This window comes from Microchirus variegatus (genome assembly GCF_963457635.1).
Source record: "Microchirus variegatus genome assembly, chromosome: 1".
NCBI lineage: Eukaryota > Metazoa > Chordata > Actinopteri > Pleuronectiformes > Soleidae > Microchirus > Microchirus variegatus.
In genome coordinates this window covers 29,222,418-29,247,491 of record NC_139802.1, presented here as the reverse complement: position 1 = coordinate 29,247,491, position 25,074 = coordinate 29,222,418, and the positions used below count along the sequence as shown (strand labels likewise).

The following is a 25,074-nucleotide window of genomic DNA, read 5'->3' as shown; positions in this document are numbered from 1 at the left end:
GTCTTCATTCCCAGGTTTGACAAACACCGATCAACGTTTTTTAACGTTTTCTGACATTTTATGGACCAAGCGATTCATCGATTAATCGAGAAAATAATCGACAGATTAATCAAGTACGAATATAATCGTTAGTTGCAGCTCTAATTCATTAGATGGCGGAGGTGATGTTTCTTCTAGATTTAGACATGCACGTGAACACAATTTAATGTGCACAACTGATCAGCAGATCATATCAGTTATGCAGTTTTACTAGTCGTGACCAGCGCAGCTTTAAAATGACGAGGCCAGTTTCAGCTTCATTCAGCTGTGCGGTTCCACTGCCTCCAGGTGATCAGGGATTGGTAAACCAGTGAGGATCGTCAGACACTTGTTCCACACATTAAACACGGGACACACGGGCTGGATAAAGGACACATGAAATGTGTGTAAGTGCTGCGAGCCCACGGCATCGTAGAATGTCAGGTAACCGGCATCGTAGTCCAGAAGGACGCCAACTCTTCGCAGGTGTGGCGAAGGCTCGATGGCGAGCTCCTTGCTGTTGTGGCGCACAACCCAGGAGTTGTTGCAGCGGCAGAGCACCCAGGAGGCTGAGTTCTTGCCGATCCACTCGTGCTTGGGGGCAGATTTGTAGGCTATACCCACAGCGTACCTGAGGAAGAGTGGGAGATTCTTTTACCCTTAAAAAACACACATTTTCAACCTTCAATTTAGTAATCTCCCTCAATTAGTAGTAGTAGCAGTGTTCAGATGCAGCATGAAAATGCTGAGAACACATTCTGAACAGAAATGTTCATACATGATCAGATCTCTGAGGACGAAGGGTAATATTTAGGGCTGTAACGATACACAAACTCAGGATTCGATTTATATCACGATTTTTGACCCACGATTTGATACATTCCACAATTTTTTTTTTTATTTACTTATATAGCAACTTAATGTAACATTTATTAACAAATATTTTGGAACACTGTGAACAGATTTGAACATAAATAAATAACCAAAGATTTATCTCTTTTCTGTAACAAAATAATACTGTTGAAAAATACAAAGTAAATGATCAATCAGACTGGGATTTGTCCCCAAAGCATGCTGGGAAGTGTAGTTCTTCATTAGAAGCAGTTTTGTTCCAGTAGAAATAACTTGTTTTGATAAACAGCAAAGGTAAGACAACATTTCCGCTTGTATTTCTCGAAAGTCAGTTGTTGTTTTGCTCTTATTTGGAGGCTGGATCCGTGAATCTTGTTCGTAGTGATAAAAATCTGTGAATTCTCCGTTGTTTACATAATCATGCTGACGCTCCGGTGCCGCTTTTCAATGTGTGTGCTGTAACGTGTTTTTTCCGCTCCTGTGGGTTTGATCCATCGGTGTTTTAACTGTGTTTGGTGAACATAAGAATGGTTTATATGAGCTTTTAGCTGAGTTTCTGACCTTTCTGTGGGTATGCAGCATGTCTGTGTTTGTTAAAGTTAGACATGGTTTTATGACGCTTTTGTCGCTGCGTCTGACGCTGCCCCCATAGCGGGGACATCAGTAAAGAAGAGATTAACGCAATTAAAAAACATAACGTGTTAATGATGACTCAGCTCATATCATGTGGCTGACTGGAAAAACAACTGGGAGTTAGAAAGGGCGTTTCGCGATTCTGTTTTCTCACGCCACGAGACAGGTTCGTGGCTCTGAGTATCGCGATTTCGATTTCGGTACGCATATCTTTACAACCCTAGTAATATTAGGTCAGAACAGGGTCTATGTCTCACCATGTGCTCCCTCCAATCAGAGCCTCCCAGTAGTGACGGCCACTGTCAATGTAGACATTTCCTACCACGCCATAGCTGCTCTGGCTTGTGAACCGATCCTGACTGTGGCCCTTCTTGGATGTGGTTTCGTCCCGCTCCACTGTCAGGTTGTCATGAGACACCTTCAGCTTTTTGTGAGCAGATTTGGGGTCCAGCTTGAAAGGCTGGCCTGGGCAAAAAAAAAAGAACAAAGACAATTGAAATCTTGATTTGTGAAGTGGCAGAGCACTGGGATATTTAACAAGAAACATTCCTTATAGAGCAGTTAAGTTCCATCATTTAAATGTCATATATATTGGACAGAAATGGTTATGGACATGATGAGCAACAAACTGAGCTGTGAGTGATTGCTCATGTGTTGGCCTGCAAAGCTTGATGCCATGTGGAGTTTTAAGTTTCAGTCATCAGCAACTTACTGTTGGTCTTGAGAGTTCCTGGTTCACTGCTCCTGCTTCCTGCCTGGTTAATGGCCTTGACGACAAAGATGTACTTGGTGCCGCTCTGCAGGCCGTGCACTGTGTAGTGGTTCTGCTTGATGTTGGGAACAATCATCCAACTCTCCAGTGAGTTACAGAGACCTGGGAGGAGAGATACACAGGAGAAAGACACATAAAGACATTACCATTTAACTCGTTTGTTCATTCCTTTTCAGGTTTCTGCTTTTAAGGGAAAAGCAAAGTTACATTTTGACAGCAGAGGAAGTTTCTGCGAGAGAGAATGATACAGTTGTGCAAAAAGTTTATGCCTACAGCTGCTTGTTGTGTGTGTGTGTGCAAGACTGGCAGCCCAACCAAAACCATGTTCAAAGTAACTAATAACATGATCAAGCCTCTCATCGTAAGCAAATTAAAAAGAAGCAGTAGATAAGACAACAAGTTATCATCTTGACATACATTTCCCCCAAGGAAATCCATTTGCAGTCAATGGCAATGCTGTTTTTTTGGCATTGCATTAACATTGTAAGACTGTGTCCTTCATTCACCTCAACTGGACCTGGGGGCAGGGGGGTTTCTGGCATGTGACTCATGCCAACAGCGACACTTCTGACATTATCAGATATGAAAACGGAAAGACGAAGGAAAAAGAAACGGGGGTAAATAAAGCGTCACATTAGTTAATCGCTGTCGGCTGTGAGCAAGCTGTGAACTGTAATGACACGAGGTCTAACCTTGGGAAGAAAGAACCAGAAAGTAAGGATGCCTTTTGATGTGAGGTAGATCTATTTGAATTCACAAAAAAAAGAGACTTCATGGCAGAATGGATGAAAGACAGAGAAAAGGCAGTTTGATTGAAAGGGAGCATGGGAGCTCATCTTTAGAAGTCCTGACCCCATTTTCCTCCCTGTGGTTGTTGTTCACTCAACTGTGCTCATGATTTTCTGGGTCGTGTGTGTGTGTGTCAGCCTTTACAATAAGTCTTTTGCTGTCCAATGAGACACTGTGTCACTAAGTGCATGTTTGATTCCGGCTTGGCTTTCATCTCTTATGTCATTAGAGCCACATCCACCAGAATGTTATGCACATGCACGAAAATCTTATAATTTTTGCGCGTGTCCTCTGAGTGAAATCTATGCTGAACGATTGATAAATTTGATGCCATATTCGTTCTTCACGAGCTACAGTAATCTGATCAAGTTTGAGGCCATTGGTAGCACTAAAACTGCAGGGTTCCTATTCCACTTCGCTTCAATTTCAGCCTTTAGATTAGTCCTTCAACTCTTTCAGCTTGCTTTGGGGTAAACTAGTGACTGCCAGTGATTGTATAAAGTGGATCTCAGGTCTGTAAATAGTCAGCTAAAGTTACTGGAAGTGGAACAGAGGCGAGGGCCATAGAAAGATTTTGTGAATACTTTGGTCTGTAGTTCTGGTGTGGAATCACAGATGACTCGGTTTAATCAAACTAATTCAAAACAATACGATGTGTTATAGAAATTGTACATTATACACACATCTGCTTGTCGTAAATTATACTGTGAAAGGCGTCGCGATGGTTTGTCATCGTTAAAAAGCGGGTCCCTATATTAAACGTTTTGGAAACTTGCCATGAGTTTTATTGGCCATGCTTCGTTCTACAAAACTTTTACAGTTAAAATTTTTAATGACATATTGTAGAGTCATATCTTGACATTATAACACCTTTTCCTGTCTTTAAATCATATCATATTCAACCAGGACATGACTGGTTTCCTTAATTGTAACAGTGAAGGAGGCAACTCGAACAGCTTTTGATTTTGAGCTTTTTTATTCTTTATTTCCAACCTTAATTGCTTTTATTTGCAAAATGATTTAACTTGTTCCTTTTATTAATTCTCCTGATATTGCATGGCTTCACAGTTTCGTCTGTTGCACTTTGGAATCTATATTTTCAAGTATAATTTAAGTGAGGTTATTTTATTTTTATTATTTGACAATGTGCTCAAGTTTTACTTACTGGCAATGTTGGACTGTCCGGTGAAGATGGCATACTGGAGCTCATAGGACACGACTGTGAATTCATCATCGGACGTCCAGTGGACAGTGATGGTGTCATAGGAAGCCGTGCATAACTCCTCCCTTATGCACGGAGCAGTTGGAGCTGTGTGGATATCAACAAAATATTCAGTTTCTTGTAAATGACAGTATTATTCATAGTGACGGCATTCAATGTGTGTCAGCTGCTGTAACAAACATTTGCCCCACTTAACCTCGTATGTTCACATTTGGCGTTTCATTACACACTAGACTGAAGATGTTCTTTTCAGTTGAGTGGTCGGTTAAGCATAAGTAAAGAAGGACAGAAATAATACATTTGTTCAGATCAAAAGCAGCTCACATTAACATCAGGGAAAGTGGTTGAACTTTTAGCAGTGACTGATAACTGTGAGGTCTTAAGTCACCAGACTTGGTTATCTTACACTTGTGTATCGATTAATGGGCCATTGTAAGCATGTTATAGCTGTTTTTGCTCCATTGAAATAGAAAAAATAAAATAAATCCCTTTTTATATTCAGACTGAGGTAAGGTAACAAAGATAGAAAAGCCTCTATTGATTTTAAAGCTACTTCCTTTCCTCTTCTGTGCCATTATCTCCTTCTCCTCAGCCCTCTGTCATGAGTGGATGCACAGAGTGGAGTGATTCTGTCTGATTCACTTCGTGAAAACAGCCTCCAGCAAAGCCCTCGTGCATCCCAAAATAATAACTAGGAGCCAGCCATTTTCACAGACTTTGAAATCCACTATGTGCCTGATGCCTTGTTTTTGTCCCCGGCTTGCTCGTATGTCCTACAGTGGTCCTTTCTAATAGGTCCTCATCAGTGGGGAAATGGAAATTAAGGTTCAAAATTAATTTTGAAGTTAATAAGCTGGGGCTTTCTCCTTCAAATCAAAGACACTGGAGACTTTAAGTGAATAAAAAATGACTTGGAGCTGGAAACAATGTAGAAGTTTTATGGTCAGTGAAGGAGTAAATTAAAGAACCACACTGTGGAGTCCACAAAAAAATACATTTAATCTATGATTAAAATGTTGAAGTTGCAGCCAATGTTCATTTCTGTTCACAAAGAAAATATTGTTTGCTGCAATCTAAGCATTTGTACTGTAAAATCTACTAAACAACCTCAACCTTAAGCAGTAGAATTCACTCTTGAAACTATTCATGGACACTTGTTTTCTCTTATACTCTTAACTCTTAATCGGCATTGTGTGAACTCATTTAACAACAGGTTGAATGAAACAGACATTTATTTAAATTCAATGCACTACAGCTTTAGGAAACAAAGGTTGTTGTCCGCGTGAATCAATATACCGACAAAAATAAGTAATTAGGTTGTAACAAGAGGCTAAAACAGTTTAGTTTAGTTGAATAATGGAGACGCATTTACCAGTGAGGTAATCCAGATTCTCCAGCAACTTCTTCTCTCTGGTGAAGTCCAGGGCAAAGGTGTCGAACGTGTCCGTCAGGTGGATCTCGGGGATGAGCACTTGGGTTGACGCTGTTGCCATCGAAACCCTAAATGATGACCAATCAAAAGTGACCAGGCTTCAAATCCGAAAAAAGTCAACACCTGCTTTAAACGCGTATACATGGTGTCATGCTGTTAGTTTGGATTATTTCTTCTCACCTCTCGTTGAGGCTCTTCGCAGTCTGCAAGAAGCGAGCGTGATCGGTTTCTTTTAGTGTCTGGTCGGCCTGTGCGATGAGGACCGATGACCTCTCGATGCACTGTTTGCAGTTTGAGATCTGCTGGGTCAACTTCCGAAGCCTATGCGCCTGGAAGAAAACGGAAAGGGTAAAGGGAAAGTAAAGGGATTACAGGAAGTCTGAGAAACATTACTGTTTGGACGGATCAAAACGTCAAATTAAGAGCGTGTAAAAAAAAAACTCCTTCCAGGATAAGGTGCAGATTATTGGGTATGAGAACATAATCGTAGCTGATGACAGGAAAATGTCAATTCCAGAGTAGATTGAAGCAGGCAGTCTTTTTTTTCTGAATTTAATTTTAATTTAAACGACAAAGAAGACAAAATGCAAATGGCATGAACACATCCATCAAGCTCAGCTGACGTTACAGAGACTCCCAGTCTCCCAGGCACTTTAGTTTGATCCAGTTATGTTATTTTTCAAATCAGAAGTTTTGAAAAAAAACACCACATAAAACAAATGATATTAAAATAATTATATGTATGTGGCCCTTTGATGGATTGGCGAACTGTCCCGTGTGTACGCCGCCTATCGCCCTTTGTCAGCTGAGATTGGCAAAGCTCCCCCCGTGACCCTCATGTGAGATTAAGCGGTAGAACATGGATGGATGGATGGAAATTTTAGGAGAGATTTTAAGAGACAGATTGAGGCCAGTGGCTGGATTGAGGTCAAGTAAGATTTCATCAGCAGTTTTTAATCGCTGCCAAAAGCCATTGAAACACAGTCATCGTCGTGTTAAAGCACACATTACATGAGGCAGAGAAGTGAAAAAATAAAATGTCCCTTTGATTGCTATTAATTAAGATCTAGCACTTCACCAAAAGAAAATGTATTGAAACAGTTAAAAAATGTGTCCATCTCTGCATTCGTAAAAAATAAAAATAAATAAAAACATGTCGTGTTCCAAGTCTCATTAGACAGCGTTTAAAAAAAAAAAAAAAGTTATGTGGGTTTAGAGAACACCCTGTCCATATGTTGTGGGATCTACAGTTGGCCAGTCTTACTGCTTTCGCCGTCTGTTTGGAATCTGTGAATGTTTTGCATTTGGAGCAGTTTCCAAGCTTCAAGTGTGTGCTTTCATTGTGTTTGCCTAGCAATAAATAAAGGAGAAGAGGAAGTGTATTTGACTCTCGCATGTTGACCTCACCTTCCCCTCCTTGATCTTGCTGCCAATAATCTGCCTCCTCTGCTGAATGATGTCAATCAGGACGTCACACTCCTCCAGGAGCTTGTTCTCCTGACGGGAAGCGTTTACCTGAGAACCAATGCGCGCACGCACACACACACACACACACACACATGCAATGTTAGATAAATAAAGATGGAGGACTCTGTCTTTATTGCTTCCACATGGTGTTGACCGAGGTGCGGGATGTCATTTTCATCCATCAGCCCGCCCTCCTGTCTGAGAGCAGACTCTTGAGGAAGACGAGGCACATTCAGGCATTTTTTGCCTCCTGCTGGCTTAATCGCTGAGTGACAAGCAAAAATAAGCAGCAGGCCCTGCACTCGTTAGAAGCAGACACGACACTCCACGCACGCACACACACTGCTGTGTGTGAAATCAGCTCCATATACAGCAATGCACTATATTTAAGTCTCTGGAGTGTGTCATACATTTGATTTCTGCTGACAACCTCCACTACTCAGTGACTGTAGTTATAGCTGCAACATGATGGTTTCTCTTTCCGTGCACGACGCCTATTTCTGATTTATAAAAATAATGCTGTCAGACAAAATGGAAAAGCAGGACAAAAAAGTAAAACGATGCTCGTCTTTTTAACTGAGCATGGTTCACTGTTGATCTTGTACTGCAGGTGCTGCATCTGTAATGTTCCATTGCTGCTTTCATCTGGTTTAAATCATCAATTATGACTTCTCTTTCCTCTCGTTCTCTCTTTGTTTGAGCTTCAGAAAACACAACATGTTTGTTTTGTTTACTTTCACTTCCTAGTTTCAACCATATAAGCCATTTAACCAGTTGTGAAGTCCACAGTGTTTAGACGGCTTCATATAAAGATGTTATCGGGATGGACTTCAACAAAGAAGTGATTTGAAAATAAATGACGAGCCCTAGCTTTAAGAGTTAAACTCTGTCAGTCTCACTGTGATGTTCCAGACTCAAATACAAAAGACAGACATTGACTAGATCTAGTTTCTGTGGCTGAGTGTTCAAAGTTCTTTTTCTTGAAGGTCCAGTGTAATGTTTATGAGGCTTTATTGTCATACATTGAATATACTTCTTATAAGTGTGTCTGTATAGTTGTCTAAAGACATTATTTGGCTTTTGTTGCCTTTACAATAAGCCTTTTATATGTACTCTAGTCAAAAGCCTTGGTTTGAAGAGGCAACCATTTTCTGTTATATCAGCCAGAGCATGCATGCAAACATTGATGAACAACATCCTTTGTGAAGGCCGCTGTAGTTCTCTGATGTGCTTGGAAGAGGGAGGGGTGAGTGGAGGAGTCGTCCATTTCTTACAATCTGCAGATGTCACTAATTCAGTTGGTGAGAGAAACTGCAGTGGACGCCGTTGATTACACATATGGTGTTAAGAGGAAAAATGGCGTCCAGCTCCATAGTTTTTTAATTCAATTTGCAGTCGGAACATTTTCCATCTCAGCAGGCCGTAAAAGTTGTTCAACTCCAATTACAAGACTGCAGGTCCTAACATAATGTGTAATTTCTCACTGTGGTCATTTCCTAGCGGCACTTTCAGCACCTTATAAAGTGTGTTCTCGCTGTGGTGAAGCGATGGCTCAGGGAGCAATGAAAGAGGGGTCTGCTGCGAGTGTCGCCAAGCCAACCAAAAATTGCGCAGTTACTCAAATACACAGGTGTTTTAATTATGACATCATGTAGAGTCATTTGCCAAATGAAGCTGAAAAGGACTTCCTCACTATCCTCAACATCCCTGCCCAAACAGCATTTATGTGTTTTCTGGCACCGTGTTGCCAGCAGACAGTTTACCACCTGGATCACAGCTCGCTGCTTGTGTGAGACATGCTGAGCTGAAAACCTTAGCAGCGCCTTTATGTGCATCTGTCTTTTCAGACACTGCATATTGGTTTCTTCCATGTCACTGTGACAGGGCTCACTCACATCCACTCTGTGAAAATGTGTTTCAGGTGTGGCTCATCTTCCAAATTTGAGTAAATACACAATACAATTTTATTAAAAATAATAAAATAATAGCTGTGTGTGTGTGTGTGTGTGTGTTTGTTATATAAAGATGTGGAGCATGAGGACGCTGCGGGCAGAATCTAGTGGAGCACATGATAAGCGTGACAGATTGCTCCCCAACTGGGACATAAAGTGATTCACTTAACAGCAGACTTACACACACACACGCACATCAACCAAACTCTCCGCAGGAGAGGTGATTTAAAAGTTTACAGGCCTGATGGATTCACTGACACTCTTACGTTTCATCAATGCCAAAGGCACCAGAGGGATTTCTTCTCCCAATAGTGAGATTCAATTCCCTCCATAATGTAGTGCATAGAAAATAAAAATCTTGCTTGTATGCATCCGTACAGTAGATACAGGTGTACAGTATGTATAGCAGCATAAAAAGTGTTCATCTGAACAGCCATTGCCAGTAACTCTGAAAGAGTCTAATCCCATGTAAAATATTCAAAAAGCCTAATCCACAGCACGTCAAGCTCTTTCCCTGCGTGACCCCCTTTCTCTTAAATTCATCCCTCCACGAGCGACTGTGTGTGCATTCATTTTGATCACCACTTCAATATCTACGCTTGTGCAGTGTGGCGTTTTCTCACATCAAGGCAAATATGCTACGACTTTGCACGGCACTGGTTCCTCAGCGTGCTGTGAAGCTGTAACTGTTTGCGTACATGTGAGCATAATTCACCGAGGGAAAAATAGGTCAAGTTTTTTTTTTTCTTTGCTGGGGAGTGAGTTGGCAATCAAAAGGATCAAACAGTGTTTCTGTCTTTAAACCTCTCTTTAAAAACATTCTTTAAAAGAAACAGTGTTTCTGTATTAAAATCTTTTGATGACTGCGTCATCACAGTTTGCCCCCCAGCTCAGCTAGCAGGAAAAAAAAATAAAAAAAGTCTGTGCGAGATGCTGACGCTGCAGCGTACGCATCAATCAATTTGGCAATAAATAAGTAAACAAATGAATACAATCTCCAAAATGAATCACAATCTTGTTTTCCTTTTAGCTTGTGTTGTGACTTAAATAATGATGTCACTGCATTTTAAACCCTGTGGCTCTTTTATTTAAAGCTTCTTACGTATGTACCACCGTCATATAGACGGGCAGGGTTAGCACACAAAAGCGTAACAAAGCCACACACAAACGTATACACGCTGTGGACTTAAGTTCGCAACTTCTGCAAACTCCATCACATTTACATGAAAACTGTTTACTGACTTTAATTCATATTCTTTGTCCTTTTTAAATCAACTTTTTGATGTTGTTGCAAAAACAATCCACACTTGCTGCATTAAATCAAAAAGAGGCATTACCATTTAGTGTTGTGTTTTCAGGTTATGATGATAAATCATAGCAAAAACAAACTGTCAAAATACACATTTTACACTCACAATAATGTCAACTCATGCATTCTGCACAACCCACAATAAGTCACAAGCACTATACATTGTTTTTTTTTTCTCTACACATTTAAAATATTACAATGAAAGGTTGTTTTCAACTTATTAGGGAATCACTTAAATAAGCATTGAGCATCAGGCAAAGTCAGATTGATTGACAAATCCTTTAAAATGCAAGCATTAATCTTGATTTATGCTAAATTAAAGGACCTCAACATGAATGTAAAAGTCATTGGGGGAAACGGTGGATGGAGGAAAGTAAAACAACTGTGAAGTCATTTTATTTTTGAATCAATCTAAAGTTGTTGAAAAATGGAATGGGATTTTTACTCATTATCAAATACTGGAAGTTAACATTCAAACCTTTTCTGTTTTATCTGATTCCACACATCCAAAAGCAGATCAAACCTGTAAACCTGCAGTGTCAACCAGCCGTAGACACTATAGGTCAGCGTTGACCTCAGAAGACCACAGGGTACTCACCTCAACATGTTGACAAGTCTGAATCAGCTTCCCCATGAGTGACTCCAGCTCATTGTTCCTCTTGATCAAATTGCTCAGGTTGGAATCCAGCGCTTGCTGTAGCACAAAGAAAACAACAGAGAGAGACAACAGAGTAAACATATGTAAAGCAGGAACATCTATATACATACAAAAACTGGCAAACAAATCAAAGGTGCACATTTCTTGCCCGTCAGCAGATTTATCTGCCAGAGATAAAACCTTGCTTTGCAAAAAAAGGTTGTAAAGCAAGTACATCCTCAAGAAGGCAACAAATCAAATGTTTGGTTTCCCTCAGCTCTTCTTCTGCACAAACATCCCCATCATTCTTCTCCCTGTCTGAAGAGGGGTGTGTTCAGTTCCTCTGTACCTCTGAGCGAGGGTGATACCCCGGCTCATCTCTGCACTGCCTCCTCATCCTGTCCCGTCCGAGCCTGTGACAGAGAAGCCTACGCTGGCAAAGGATGCGAGTGGGACAGCCACTCCACTGAGCACCAAGCCATGCGCAAACCCGGCCAAGCGGTAAATTAGGCAGCAAAAGCTTTTTCCCTACATGGAGCAGGCAGCAGCAGAGCTTCAGGCTAACGAACCGGTAAACAGGTGACAGCACATCAACGCTGTCCCTTAATGCCCCTCCCCGTTTTTCTTTTCTTCCCTCCCACTTTTTCCCCCTTCTTTGCTGCTTTTTCATCAGCTTGGGCTCAAGCTGTCTCCTTTTTTCTTCTAAGATCATATTATTGCCAAACGGAGCGTGAGTAAGCTGCTCTGAAGGCACGGCTCCACTGTCCTGCTCCAAACCCTTTGCCCAGATGAATTTAAGCACAGTTTTCATGAATGCTGACATTTCAGAAACAGTTGTGAGCGGCGAGGCCGGGTCAGAGAAATGTCAGAGTTTAGCCTCGACATGGGTATCTGGATAAAGATGTTGGCTTTTGTTTATGCAAATTGCTTAATATTATCACCTAACCTTTCTTGACCTGTAACACTGTTTTGCTGTAGTGTAAACAAAGCCAGTGTGAAGCAGTACTGTGGATTAAAAAGAGCTACCCCACAGGGGAATATTGAATAAGCTCCAACAGTAAACACAGAGCGAGATGGCGGGATTTATGTGTTTTTGTGTGTGTGTGTGTGTGTGTTGTGGCACTGCGGGGCTTAATGGATGGCCTTAATACACAGACGACACACAAAAGCAGCATGAAGGTCTGGAATACGACGCTGCCATCGTATTATATTATCATCCACAGAGATAAAAATAGACTAAACCTCTTAAAGGATGACGGTGAGAGGAGGAATCACAACTGCTTCACGTGCAGCAACATTAATGGATGCATACCTAACTGTAACGAGAATAACATCTGTAGTCATGTTTACATAACATCAATCTGTATGCAACACAAACTGAACATGCAGTACATACACCGTGACATGAAAACAGTGTAGGAGATTTAAAATGTGCTGTCAGTTTTGGTTCCGTGTGTGTGTGTGTGTTTGTGTTTGTTCTTATTTATCTCTTTCGGATCTTTTCTGGCATAAACATTGACCTTGTCAGAACCGGTGGTCCTCATTGAGACCAAAAACCTGGTTCTAATGAGGCAGAACCTCATTTATGAAGGGGTTGGATTTGAGTTGTGGTTCGGTAAAGGTCATGGTTAGGCATTAACTGGTTATGTTTAGGGATCACACTTTGTTTTATGCTGTCCAAATGAATGGAAGTCAACGTAGTGTCCCAAGTAGAATAGCACAGATCTACGTGTGTGTGCGTGTGTGTGTGTGTGGTCACATTTGCATTACCTAGTGTTGAACTGTCATCAGGTCGATTACTTGTGACTCTGTTTTCTCATGCAAGCCCAGATACAAACAAAAGTTGAATAAACTAAAAGGAAATGGAGCCTATGAAAAGAGAATCTTTTTCGTGGTCACGCATTATAGTTATTTTTTGTTATATGTTATTCTTTCTCTAATAGCTGTATTGACAATTCAGTTGTCAAACACTAACGAAGAACTGTCATGTCAACAGTTTTGTATGATTATTGTATTATTGTTGTGACACAAGTGTGGATACTTCCTTCTGTCCTGACAAAGCAAATGTTAAATATCTTGAACATTAGCAAACTGGAGACTAAATTAACCTTGGTGAGATTGTGAGAGTTTTGGACCCTGTGATGGACTGGCGACCCTCATGTGAAGGATAAAGCGGTAGCAGTATAAACCTATGCTCAATTCTTTGTCCAGTTTGCCTGATCAAATTTCAGAATGTTTTTGGACTTTGGGTTGAAACTGGAGAACCTGGAGAAAACCCATGCACACGCGCTGGATTCTGATACTTTTTATAATTAGAATATTAGCCAAAATCCTTAGGTGTTCCATTTTGTAGACTGTCCCTGTGTGCTCATGATCCAGCACATGATAGTGTAGATATCTAAATAAAAAGCATGTTGTAGCTGATTTCCTACTTTTCTTTGGTTGGAAAAAAACCCACCACTTGTAAAAAATAACACATGACAAACAATTACAATAACAGGCATTATTAATATTAAAGTTTCCATTGTGTAATATGGTATATTTTCTTTTTCTGCAGATGTCACCTCCTGGGCTTCGTAAAATTATGTTAACCTCAGAAGATGTCAAATTACAGTACATGTACTCACGTGCAGATCGACTTTAGAGCCAATATCTTGTCTATTTGCTTTACAAAACGTCTTCTTTTTTTAAATTGTTTTTTTTGATCATGAGCATTTTGGCTACGTAATTCCACGTAAGTATATGGAGAACTATATTAATACTTTAACACCTCAAAATGTCCGTCTGGGCTTTTTATTTTCATATTTTAACCATAATAGGACCAGTTATGGACCAATTATCCTGTAAGTAAGTGGTTTTGCCAATTGTCCCAGAATAACTTTCAATATCTGGCAGTTATTTACAATTTACTGCACGTTAAAATAGTGTATTTAAGTTTGTATAATAAGTTTTATTGAGGAAAAACCCTGTCGTTGTACATGACCAGATTGTGTGTTAAATTTGAACAGCAGAGTAGAAAACATACTTAATGTAACAATAATGCAAGGTTGTGTTAAAGGGTTAATAAAAAGCACACCATTGAAGGAGAATAGGCAAAGAAAACTTTAAAATATATACAAATATAATGACTTTACAGGAAAAAAAGTTATCTAAAATATATGTTTTAAATGTTCTTTGATAAATAATAGTTAGGCAGTAGTTTAAAGCATCAATTACAAGTAAACTATGTTCAGAGTTGAGGTAATTGTTTATGTGGGCACTGATGATTGTGCAGGGGCATGCCACTGAGTTTAACTAAACCATCATGGAGGAATCGTACAATTCAAAGCCAATATTACAGCCTGCATCAAACTAATCATAAACATCAATGATATAAGAGTAAAATAACCAAAGTGGAACCAGTAAAACATCTATAAAGTAAGGTAATAAGATGCACAGTGAATAAAATAAAGTCTTAAACCTAAACACAGGAAGGGGTGTTATGGGGAGAACAGTTTAAAGTGAGTTAGAAGTAATCAATGAAATCTACTGTTAATTATTATTATTAAATGGGAAATGGGTGTAGCTGCTCTCAAAGTGGACTCATAAAATACATTTTCTTGTTTTTTTTTTGGTCAAACATCTGGCAGCTGTTTTTAATAAAAGAACCCAAAAATGAAATGAAACTGATGTAAACATGAAGCAAAGGTCTCCTCAGGCTCAGACTCAGCTAAGGAGGAACATAAGACCACTCGGAATGTAAATATATTTCTAAATATGGGATTTATTTTCCCGAGTGTGGTCAACCGACAGAATCAGAGCCAGTTTCTTTTTTTTTTATTTTCTTTTTTTTTACAAAGAAAAGATGGCTCCTTCCAAAACATCTGCTTTTAATCACTGCAGCAGACTCCGTTATCCTCGCAGAATCTTCTTAAATCACACAACGAATGTGTTCTTTGAAATTTCACATCAAACAGACATAATGCGTCTCCGTATTTGCATATAAACCCCCTGTTGTGTGTGGACTAAGTCCTCCCAAAGTCGCCCTGATAAGCTATGAATGTATGAAAAGTACACTCTCACTAACGCATGCAGACCGGTAAGAATCAGAATTTCAGAGGAGCTCCATGTTATGACCCTGAAACAGTCGTGTCGCAGAGGAATCTTCGCTGAACTGACAGACAATTCCCTACAATTATTTCCTTGTTGCTCGCATACACATGGGTGTGTGCATGAGAGAAACTTTAGCCGCACGGATGAAGTCATAAAGTTGAAAGTCGAGGGAAGAAATAAAGGGAGACAAGATTTCTCATTTATTGGTTTGCTGCTGTGTCCACCCGTCGCCTCGCACACATCGACACTGTGTTTATGTCTTATTTCGAAGTCATCATTGCACGGGTGTTCAGTGTTTGTTGGAGGGCAGCGGCGTCTTTGCTCGGCACACAGTTTTCTCCTCTGTAAATTGGATTGAATTGTTTGTGTGTGTGTGTGTGTGGGCGCTGACTCCAGAAGCAAAGCACAGCGGAGAGAATCGAGAAAGCACAACAGGGAAGGGACATTAAATCTGAGAGGGGGGAGAAGGCCTTGAGCAAAGGGAACATCAGTATAGAATGTAAGAAAGTAAACAACACATTGCACTTTATACTGACAGATTATGTTATATCGACTTCAAATAAAGAACAAGGGCTTTTTTTTAAGACGGGCTTCATATGGTGGTGGTGCTTTAATGATTTAAACAAAAACTGATGGTGCATTCAGGGAATCCTCATCAGCTTGTAAAGATGGAAACATCCTCCAGGGGTAAATTCTTGCAATGTGACTAGAATATGAGTCATGATTATTCTCCACAGTGACTGAGGCTTTTTTTTCTATCTTCCTCTCTCTTGTCTGCTCCCCATTTTCTCCTCTTGTGTATGTATGTTGTGATGTGGAGCTGGTAGGTACATTTATGGTAAAGATAAAGCCCCAAGTTGTAATTTGTTATAAATACAGACCATTTTTTTATATCAACAATGGGTCACATCGCTTGTTTGTTATAGGGGTTGCTATATAGTGACAAACCCATGTTGGCCTATACTTTGAGTAATATTGGTGCTTTCTAGGATTACTAATGACATGGTTCTCGCTAAATTAATATCAGCGGGCCGTGTGTGTGACTTATACTTAAATGCTTAAATGTCAGTCTCAAAACACTGGATAACTCAATAGTGATACATTACCCCATTACCTTTCTCAAATAATACAATATGTACATGAATGCAGGCCATTAATGAAACATTTCACATATGAAATGGTTTTTGCAAAAACGAATCTCAACAACCATTTTTCCTCTCTTCAAAATAAAATGTCCTCATGGCAAAGAGTATGAAAACTCTTGTACCCAATTAATATGTGTCGGACGAGTCTGTGCTCCAGTCATGGAGGAAGTACTGACCAAACTGATTCTAACCCTGGATTTCCACTGGACACGTTACAGCCGTGGAACGTCAGTGGCGCGGTCGCCGTTGCAAATCGCTTCCATTCTAATCAATGAGAGCATTTCCACCAGATGCGCTGCGGAACGTCTCGGCAGCGTCCCAGAAGCGGCTTGCCGCGCCGCACGGCTATCGATAGGTAGCAGTTCTATTTTTGGCTTTGCCGCTGCTGAACCGCGTAAATTCCAACAGAGCAGTTCGCACCAGACTGGGAAAGCGACACAGAATCAAAGTAAAACATTTCCCCCGCCCTTTTAAAATAAAACACAATACGCAGGTCATATTGCGTGTAAAGTCACCGCAGTTTCATGCAGCCGTGCAGTGATGAAATCCGCCCACGTTGAGTAGGTACTGTGTGTAGTGGAAAAACCGCTGTGCCGTGGCGAGGCGAGCTGGGACTATATTAAGTGGAAAAGGGGCTATAGTAATGGTGTAAATTAATAACTGGTTGCTAATAACATGTTAAAAAGGAACATTGGTTTCTCTGAATGGCATGGAGTGATGTGATATCACATAGTACTGGTCCATCACCTCTGGAGGTCAGAAATAAACCGTTGCTCCTCATTGATTCACTGTAATTGAAGATTGACCAAGTCAGAGGGATGAAATCTTTAATAACACTGACAACATGAATGGAGAAAGCAAGTAAGGGGATAGTAAAACAAGGCTGAGACGGCCAGAAGACATTAAGGTAAATATTGATCTTATCAGCGAGGCTGCTGCTTATGTTTCATCACACACGTTGGCAGCTCACAATATGGTGTTTAGACATTAAAGGACGGCCGATTAAAGCAGATGAATTACACAGGAAGCCTGTGATTAAGAAACTAAAACTCTCTCATATGCCACAGCCCCCATCTTTTACCCTCAAGTTTCTATCTCCTCAGACCCAGAGTCAAGGACTTTTAAAAGCTATTTCCAGTCTCATTCTCTGTCAATTTCCTGTGACGGGGGTAATTTTATCTCTGAAAAAGGATGGGTGTTCCCACAATAACCTCCGCAGCTCTTATCAGACACACCACTGCAACCCCCCAAAAGAGAAGAAACTATTCCAATCATCTGATATTCCTCTGTGGGGATATCTCAAATTCCAGCCAACCACAGCAAAATGCGATGGCTGAAATGGTCCGTAAAATATGACCAAAAGATTTTTCTACACAGCAGAGTAGAAAATGAAAGAAAAAGACATAGTAGCTCAGTGATGGAAAGGGAAAAAGACACCCATCTGTCACATCTTGTTTGCCTTTGCCCCCCCAAGTTCCTCTTAAAGTTTAGCGTCTTCCGCACTTAAAAATCAAATGTGTTGTTGAATAATGCATGAGTGTTGCATTGTTTCCTGTGGTAATTAACTTGGTAATTAATTATTTCCATGTCCCTGTTCCTGCTGCACGTTACAATTTTTGCCTTTAAAAGACTTTAACAACTGTCATTATTGTGTCTGTCTAAAGGCCACACAAGGCTATAGTAGATTAATTGTTGACTTTTGTTGCTTTTGTTGCATAATCATAAGTGAATGTGGCTCTTGTTAGGATTTGTTAGCTGTGTGTGTGTGTGTTTATCACATGTGTTCGCTCAACGTGTTGCATGAAACGCTGCCACATATGGACACGAAAAGGGAAGAAGTGTTTCGTGAATGAATTCACTGCAGTTAAGTGAACTCTCAGGATAAACAGGGTTTAGCCTGAGGCTGAGGACATTAAAAGCTCTACTGTAAGTTAATGTGCAGGGGAAATGTTTTAAGTGGTTGGTTTCATCCTCCTTGGTCATCTTGACCCACATGTAATGGATAAATCAGCTACTACTGATAAAAGTCACATTGTTGATTTCAACATCTTTTTGTGAGGATGTGCTACTTTTCTTATTTGCAGAAAAACTGAAAATCACACAGTTCCCATTTTTTCATGCCATCATTTTGGACTTTAAAACAGCATTTTGTCAAAGTATGTGGACCATCATCGAATTAATGACACATTAAATAATGTTGCATTTGTGCTTGTATTCCTACTTTTGTCGAAACAAATGTCTTGTATCAGCAGCACATGATTTTTTATTTATTTTTTGTTAAAGAATCATGTGACGCATTATGTTTCTCATCCATAATTACTTGTTTAATCAGTCAAGGTTACGTGAAACAAATTTACTTCAACTATAATCTCTGCTTGTGCAGATGAACAAACCTTTTTTTCTATTTAGACTCATACAAGCTGTTTGTATGTGAACGGACGCTTCAGGCAATTAACTTAAATCAAATAGTGGAAAGTGGAAATGACGTGCAATCTGCACATGTGCTGCACATGTGAACCCCCTCGTGAAGCCTTTAAGATTTATCTTCTGCTTCTTATACACCAAAGGTCAAGTTATGAAGCTAACATCTGCTGCGTTGTCTCAGGTTATGGAGGGAGGGTTAAAAGAGAAGTGTGATAACTAGTAACGATGACACAATAATGAGATGATGACTGACCTGTAACTTCACTCATGATTATTCTTCTCTGCATAAGCACAGAAGGAGAGAGAAAGTGTGTAAAGTCGGTCAGAAACTCAAATGTGAAGGACAAATGATGATCTTTTTAGGCCTCTCTAAATCTTAAACAACCAAATCATAGTATCCCTGACCTCAACCAAAACCAGTTAATGCCTAACCCTAACCTTAATACAAAGCTCAGCCCTAAACTTAACACTTTCCTCAGACATAAGGGTTTTGCCTCACTAGGGCTGTTTTGGTCTCCATGGAGACTATTGGTCAAGTACGCGCATGCTTCGCATTGGCAATTACTCACATATTCTAATAGCCATATACAATTACACACACCTACACCCAGCAGGCAATCATCACTCATTAACCTGCAACCTTACTGATGACGCAATGTTTCGTCACTAATGACACTTACCATATTCATTACGAGTGTGTGGGTGTGTGTGTGTGCGTGTGTCTCTCTCAACACCCTACGGCACACTGACATGCTGTAGTGATTAGGCTAATTGCTTAATTATTCAGGAGAGATAATAAGTCGGCATGAGGTGATAAAATCTCACTTGATAATTGAGTTAGATACCAGGGTGAGGATAATAGGAAATATCATACAGCAGAACGGAACAGAATTAAAGTTTAAAATTCATTATGGTGGACGTGTTAAAGATAAAGAACGGGCTGACTCATTAACCTTATCTGTCGTTAAAAAAGATCCAAACAAGGTTTCATTATCAGCGGCGTAAAAATAAAGTGTGGGCATGTTTACAAAACACATGCGCTTACCTTGAGTTTTTCATAGCGGTCACTCAGTGCTGCCACCTGGTGGTCCCTGTGCCGCCCGACCAGCTTGCACAGCGAGCAGATGAGCTGATCGTCACTGACACAGTACATGTTGACCTTCTCCTCCTCATGCTCCAGACACTGAAGCCCTCTGAGGTGAGAGTCAGACATGGGCTCGATGAGCCGGTGACCCGTGAATGGCTTCTTGTTGGGGTGAGTCGCTCGCAGGCATTCCTCGCAGTATGACACCTCACATGTCACGCATGTCTTGACCGCTTCCTGTGGCGGGTCCTGCTCGCAGAACTGGCACTGGACCGGTTCAGGAGGCGTTCCTGGGCTGGACATGGCGGCGCTGACGGGGATCAATGCCAACCGGTTGCTCCCTTCCTCACTGGGGGAGTTCGGTCCACTGTGGGGTGCAGGCAGTGCAAGTGGTAGAGGGAGCCCGGCTGAAGATGAGGCCCGCTGAACTCTATCAATAATGTTTTGCAAGGTCACGTTTCTCTTAAGCCCTTCTAGTCCACGCTCAGGACTCAAAGAAATGACATATCTACATGTGGGGCACTGGAAGGCAGCAATGCTTTGAACAGATTCACTGGTGGTGCAGTGTGAGACGAGGATGCGATGGGCGCAGCCAAAGCACAGGCTGTGGGCGCAGGGGAGCAGAAGTGGGTCTTCAAAGAGCTCCAGGCAGATTGGACAGGTCAGCTCCGACTCCAGAGAGTCCATCCTGTTCAGGGGAGGCCAGGCGGGACCAGACGCAGTGTCAGCGAAATCCAGAAGAGCTGCTCAACTTTCTGTAGATCAGAGACGGAGAGAGGGAGAGATGGGTGGAGAGAGGGGGAAAAGAGGGATTAGTGATAAGATGGTGTGAAACAGCTTACTTTTCACTGCTTTCTTTGGAGGGCTTATATCTTCATGGTGGGACAACTGAGTGGACTTAAAGAGTGTTTGAGGTGTGTAACTTTTTGTCCATGTTATTATTCTGCCTCTGTTTGGTCCTTGTTAGATGATCTAATAGTAGATCTCAGAAATGATCTAACATTATCCCTATGGTACGTCCTTTATCTGAAATTAGGCTTTGTCAAGCAATACTATCAGACCTGACTGAATGTTTGTATGTATACAGTGCCAGTGCAGGGATGAGCAGGAAGTGTTTGTCCTGTCAAACTGTGACACAACTGGGTTTTTTGAGCATTAGAATCCATTTCTGAAACTTTTATTTCTCCAACCTTTTTCACAGTTGTCTTGCTTTACTAGCTCCAGGTTTTGTCCCTGCTTTTTTATATATTTATGTATTTATTCGTATCTTCCTGTTTTTACGAAGAGGTTGTTCCTGTACACCTTGTCGAGTTTTACTTCCCGTCTTTGTCCTGTTTTCCCTTCCCTTGTGATCGTCTGTCCCACCCTGTTTCACCTGTGTTCAATTATCCCTCGTCCCCCTCGTGTAGTTGGTCTGTGCTGTCTGTGTCCGTTCACTCTCAGTTGTGTGCATTTCCCCGTTTCTGCTCCTCGTGTTCCTGTTGTTAACTTTTGTTTTTATTTTTAGTGACAGATTTTCAGTGTCAACAAACCAAACATACCAATTTAGACACACACTCACATCAATGCAGTTGAGGGGTGCAAACAACCTGGAAAACAGTAAATCAGTTGATAAATATGTATTTTAATGTATTCCTGCATTTATGATCATAACCAGTGTCCTGTAATCAAGCAACGCAAGGTTGCCTTGTGAAAAGGAATGAGGATTCCAGAACTGCAGACAAAAAGAAAATATTCTCACCACAAAAATCCTTGAATGTAATAAGAAAATAAGATGAGGACATATGGAAACTATAAGATGATAAAACATGGATTTTAAATTATGATTTTAGTGTAAATTACAGTGATTTAAAAATCGCTTGTGACATAATCCTCATCCCAAAAAGAGTTGCTGTAATCCAACTCTCTTCTTCCCACTGTGTGTGCGTTTTCAGCAGATGTCACTGTTTACTGAGCTGCGGGCTCAGCTGTCTGTGAGTGCAGTCATGCAATCAGAATCTCCCTCCGCCTCATTCTCTCACAGCCTTTATGCATCATTTGCTTTCATCCGGCGGATAAACTCGCCTCACTCTAGCACTGTCATATATCGGCGGAAGATAACGTTGATTTGATGAACGGTGAAGGTTACAGAAAGATTTAAAGCAACGTGAGACGACTCTGATCGTTTGTTTTTCTGAATAAGAAAAGGACTGACACTGAAATGAAATGGGGCGGGTATTCAAGGACAGATCCCCGGTGGGATGGTGTGGTGGTGCGGGCAGGTGGAGGTGATTCAGCAATCACACCCTTAAGATGAAATGAAATGTTTGAATGAAGAGTGTAAACACGGCAGATCCTTAGAGAAACACAAACACACTCGCATTCACACTTGTGTGATCGATACAAACTCACACTGACAGACAGCAGCACTAAAGAGCCCCCCTCAGGTCCTTGTATTTCCAGAGATATATCATCTGAAGCTTGTAGATGGTGCAGTAAAACTTGCAAAAAAAAGTGGATGTCCTGTTACTTTCAGCCTCTGTGTCAATTTACAAACACAGAACATTGTCCTTGTGTCCCCACAGAGACATTAAAATGAGGGATTAGAGTCTGAGCAGGAGTTTCAATAGTGGCGGGAGATTTTAGAATCATAAAACATCACTGTTGATATTCTCATTTCATCCACAAACATATGACAGCACGCACGATAACCTTGAACCAAAATGCTATCCTGGGACTAGTCTGAATTTGACATAGTGATGATACAGAAAAATAACTCAGTGTTCAGATCGATGACGATGTTTCAGATTTAGAGATGCAACAATAAGCATCTGAAGTCAATTCAATGCACATATCAAAACCTTACTTGCTCACTGACTTACATATTTGATTTATTAATTTATTAAGTTGATTAGTTATTTGGTCAATAAACTGAAACCAAACACCTCAACATAACATCCCTGAGACATTTTTGGACTATACTAACTATCAATATTCACATTTAAACAGCTAAAACCAGAGAAATAGAGGATTGTTGTTATCTATTTTATTTTTTTAAATAAAACGGATGCCTCAACTTTGTCAGTTTATTAAGAAATATACTGAATGTTTGATAATTAACATCAAACATACAGCTACATAATTAATGTAGCTTGAGAGACAGGCAGGTTTTTTTTTTATACAGCCCCCCCCGCACACAGCTGTCAGCCATTTTACAGAAGAAAAAATAAAGGAAAAAAAACTTCCTCACAAAGCTGGGAAAGTTGGACACTGATGGAGCTCTGACAGGTTTCTGCCTGACAGGAAGGAAACGTGGAGGCCCGGAAGGATAAAGAGAATAAACACACCGCATACTGACAAAGACACACACACACACACACACACACACACATATATAAACACACAAACTAAATCTGTGCCTCCGCGTAGTCACACTAATCCAGATTAGCAGGTGCGAGACGAGGTGAAATGCCTGTCAGCTTACAATAGGTGACACTGTTGAACCGTGCACAGACGTGACGGAGCACAGAGCAGAAGGAAGTATCAATGACGGAGGAAGAGAAAGAGCAGAAATAGTACAAGCTGGAGGTGAGAAATTAGAGGAGGAAAAGAGAAGTGTGAAAAGAACGAGGACGTCTTTCTGTAGTTGTTTACTTTCCTACCATCACTTGTGCATCATGAGGTTCCCCCCGTGTGTGAAACACTCATCACCACTGGTGCGTCAGTACCATTACTTTTCAGTGGGGGGCAACACAAAGCTGAATGACTATAGCAGAACAATCCTTCACTGTCTTGCTCCTCATTTATCTCCCTGCAGTGTCTGCATGAGAGCAAGGAATTCTTCTTTTCAACAAACATTAAACGATTGATTTCATGCAACAGCCATAAAATGACCGTGATGGCTGATTAAAATGAGGACTGTGACTGGCATCGTGACAGTTTGCTCGTCTTTTTCCACTTTTTATCACCATCGTCTGTTATGCCCAGTCCTGTTAAAGCCAAACAACATCTACAATAAAATGTGTTAGATGAGTTAGTCATTTTAGTTCAGACTGCAACAATAGCCCCTGCTCTCTGCAGCATTACCACATCATGATTATGATAATATCCTTTGTGAAACTGGCACATCAAGTTGTATTAACTGGAACTAAAGCACAGAATATTTAATATTTTATTATAAATATATTTTTATAATCTTTATCCACAATCAAAATAGCAGCACCACCCTCAAAAAATGACAAAACTTTACATTAGAGTCAATTGGAAATAAATATAATCTAATGAATATTTCAAAATAAAGCAACAATCCTGTTTCAAAGACTTTCCGTCCTATAAACATGACTCAAAAAGACAAATGTGCACTTGCAGTATGATGAAAACTCAAATTAAGACTTCTGTGTTGTTGATTTATTGTGATAAAATGAAGACTAAATAATATCTTATGAGGTTACATGTCTTGTGAGAATGGAAAACTTCTCACTGCACATATTAACACTTCACACAAAGTCACAGCTAAATGTAACATTTTGTTTGTGTGTTCTAATATTTCCCTGTTGACAGTTTTCTATCCCCGTGCTTCCGACTGTGTAACAGGAGTCGCATTATAATTCTGATAGTTACAAATGCCATTGCCCTGATGCTCCTCTCAAATGCCTTTTTTTATTATTCTTTTTGAAAGAAAACTTTCTTTATGGTCTCTGATCCATAAAAGTCAGTGAAATAACCTTTTGCAATCAAGCTTTTCTTTTTCAGAGTGTATAAAGTTTTGAAGAATGTGCATTGGCACCTTTTGAAAACAAATAAGCACATCTACAAGAACAACATTATATTCCCTTCATCTTTTGATCTCTCTTCCTGTTTATATTAGGCCTGACTCCCCATTAGTCTCCGAGCTCTACGTCTAAATATTTTATTAACATTAGGCTCCAAAATGGTTGTTGCTTTTTCCACTCATAGTTTAAGCTGTTAAAAATTTCATATGGGCTCTTCCTCTCTTCTTTTAAAATGTATTCTCAAAGAGTAAGAGAGTCTTTCTTTTTTGGAAATGGGATAAAAAAAAAAATCTGTAAAATGTTCTTCGCCGTCCACTCAGTTTCTGTTTTTTTTTATCGTAAACTCCTCTTGGCTTTGCGCTTTCAACATCGCTTGACAAATCAATCTGAAAAGGTTGAAGGTCGCTGTTGACGAAAAATCATTCAAAAATAATTTGAGGGAGGTGCAAAAAGTCTATTAAACCCCCCGTTGCTTAAGGAAACACATTTTGTCGC

At 40.4% G+C, this 25,074-nt stretch overlaps 1 protein-coding gene across 1 annotated transcript; it reads right to left on the bottom strand.

The window, feature by feature from the left end:
* Positions 1 to 300: 300 nt before the first annotated feature.
* Positions 301 to 20,515, bottom strand: LOC310928955 (E3 ubiquitin-protein ligase Midline-1-like; the record flags this gene model as incomplete). The annotated part of the gene is made up of 9 exons (XM_083891626.1): positions 301 to 649; positions 1,761 to 1,968; positions 2,216 to 2,377; positions 4,230 to 4,373; positions 5,659 to 5,786; positions 5,899 to 6,047; positions 7,126 to 7,233; positions 11,045 to 11,140; positions 19,790 to 20,515. The coding sequence occupies 9 exons, from the start codon at positions 20,513 to 20,515 to the stop codon at positions 301 to 303; spliced, it is 2,070 nt and encodes a 689-aa protein (XP_083747752.1).
* Positions 20,516 to 25,074: the final 4,559 nt, after the last annotated feature.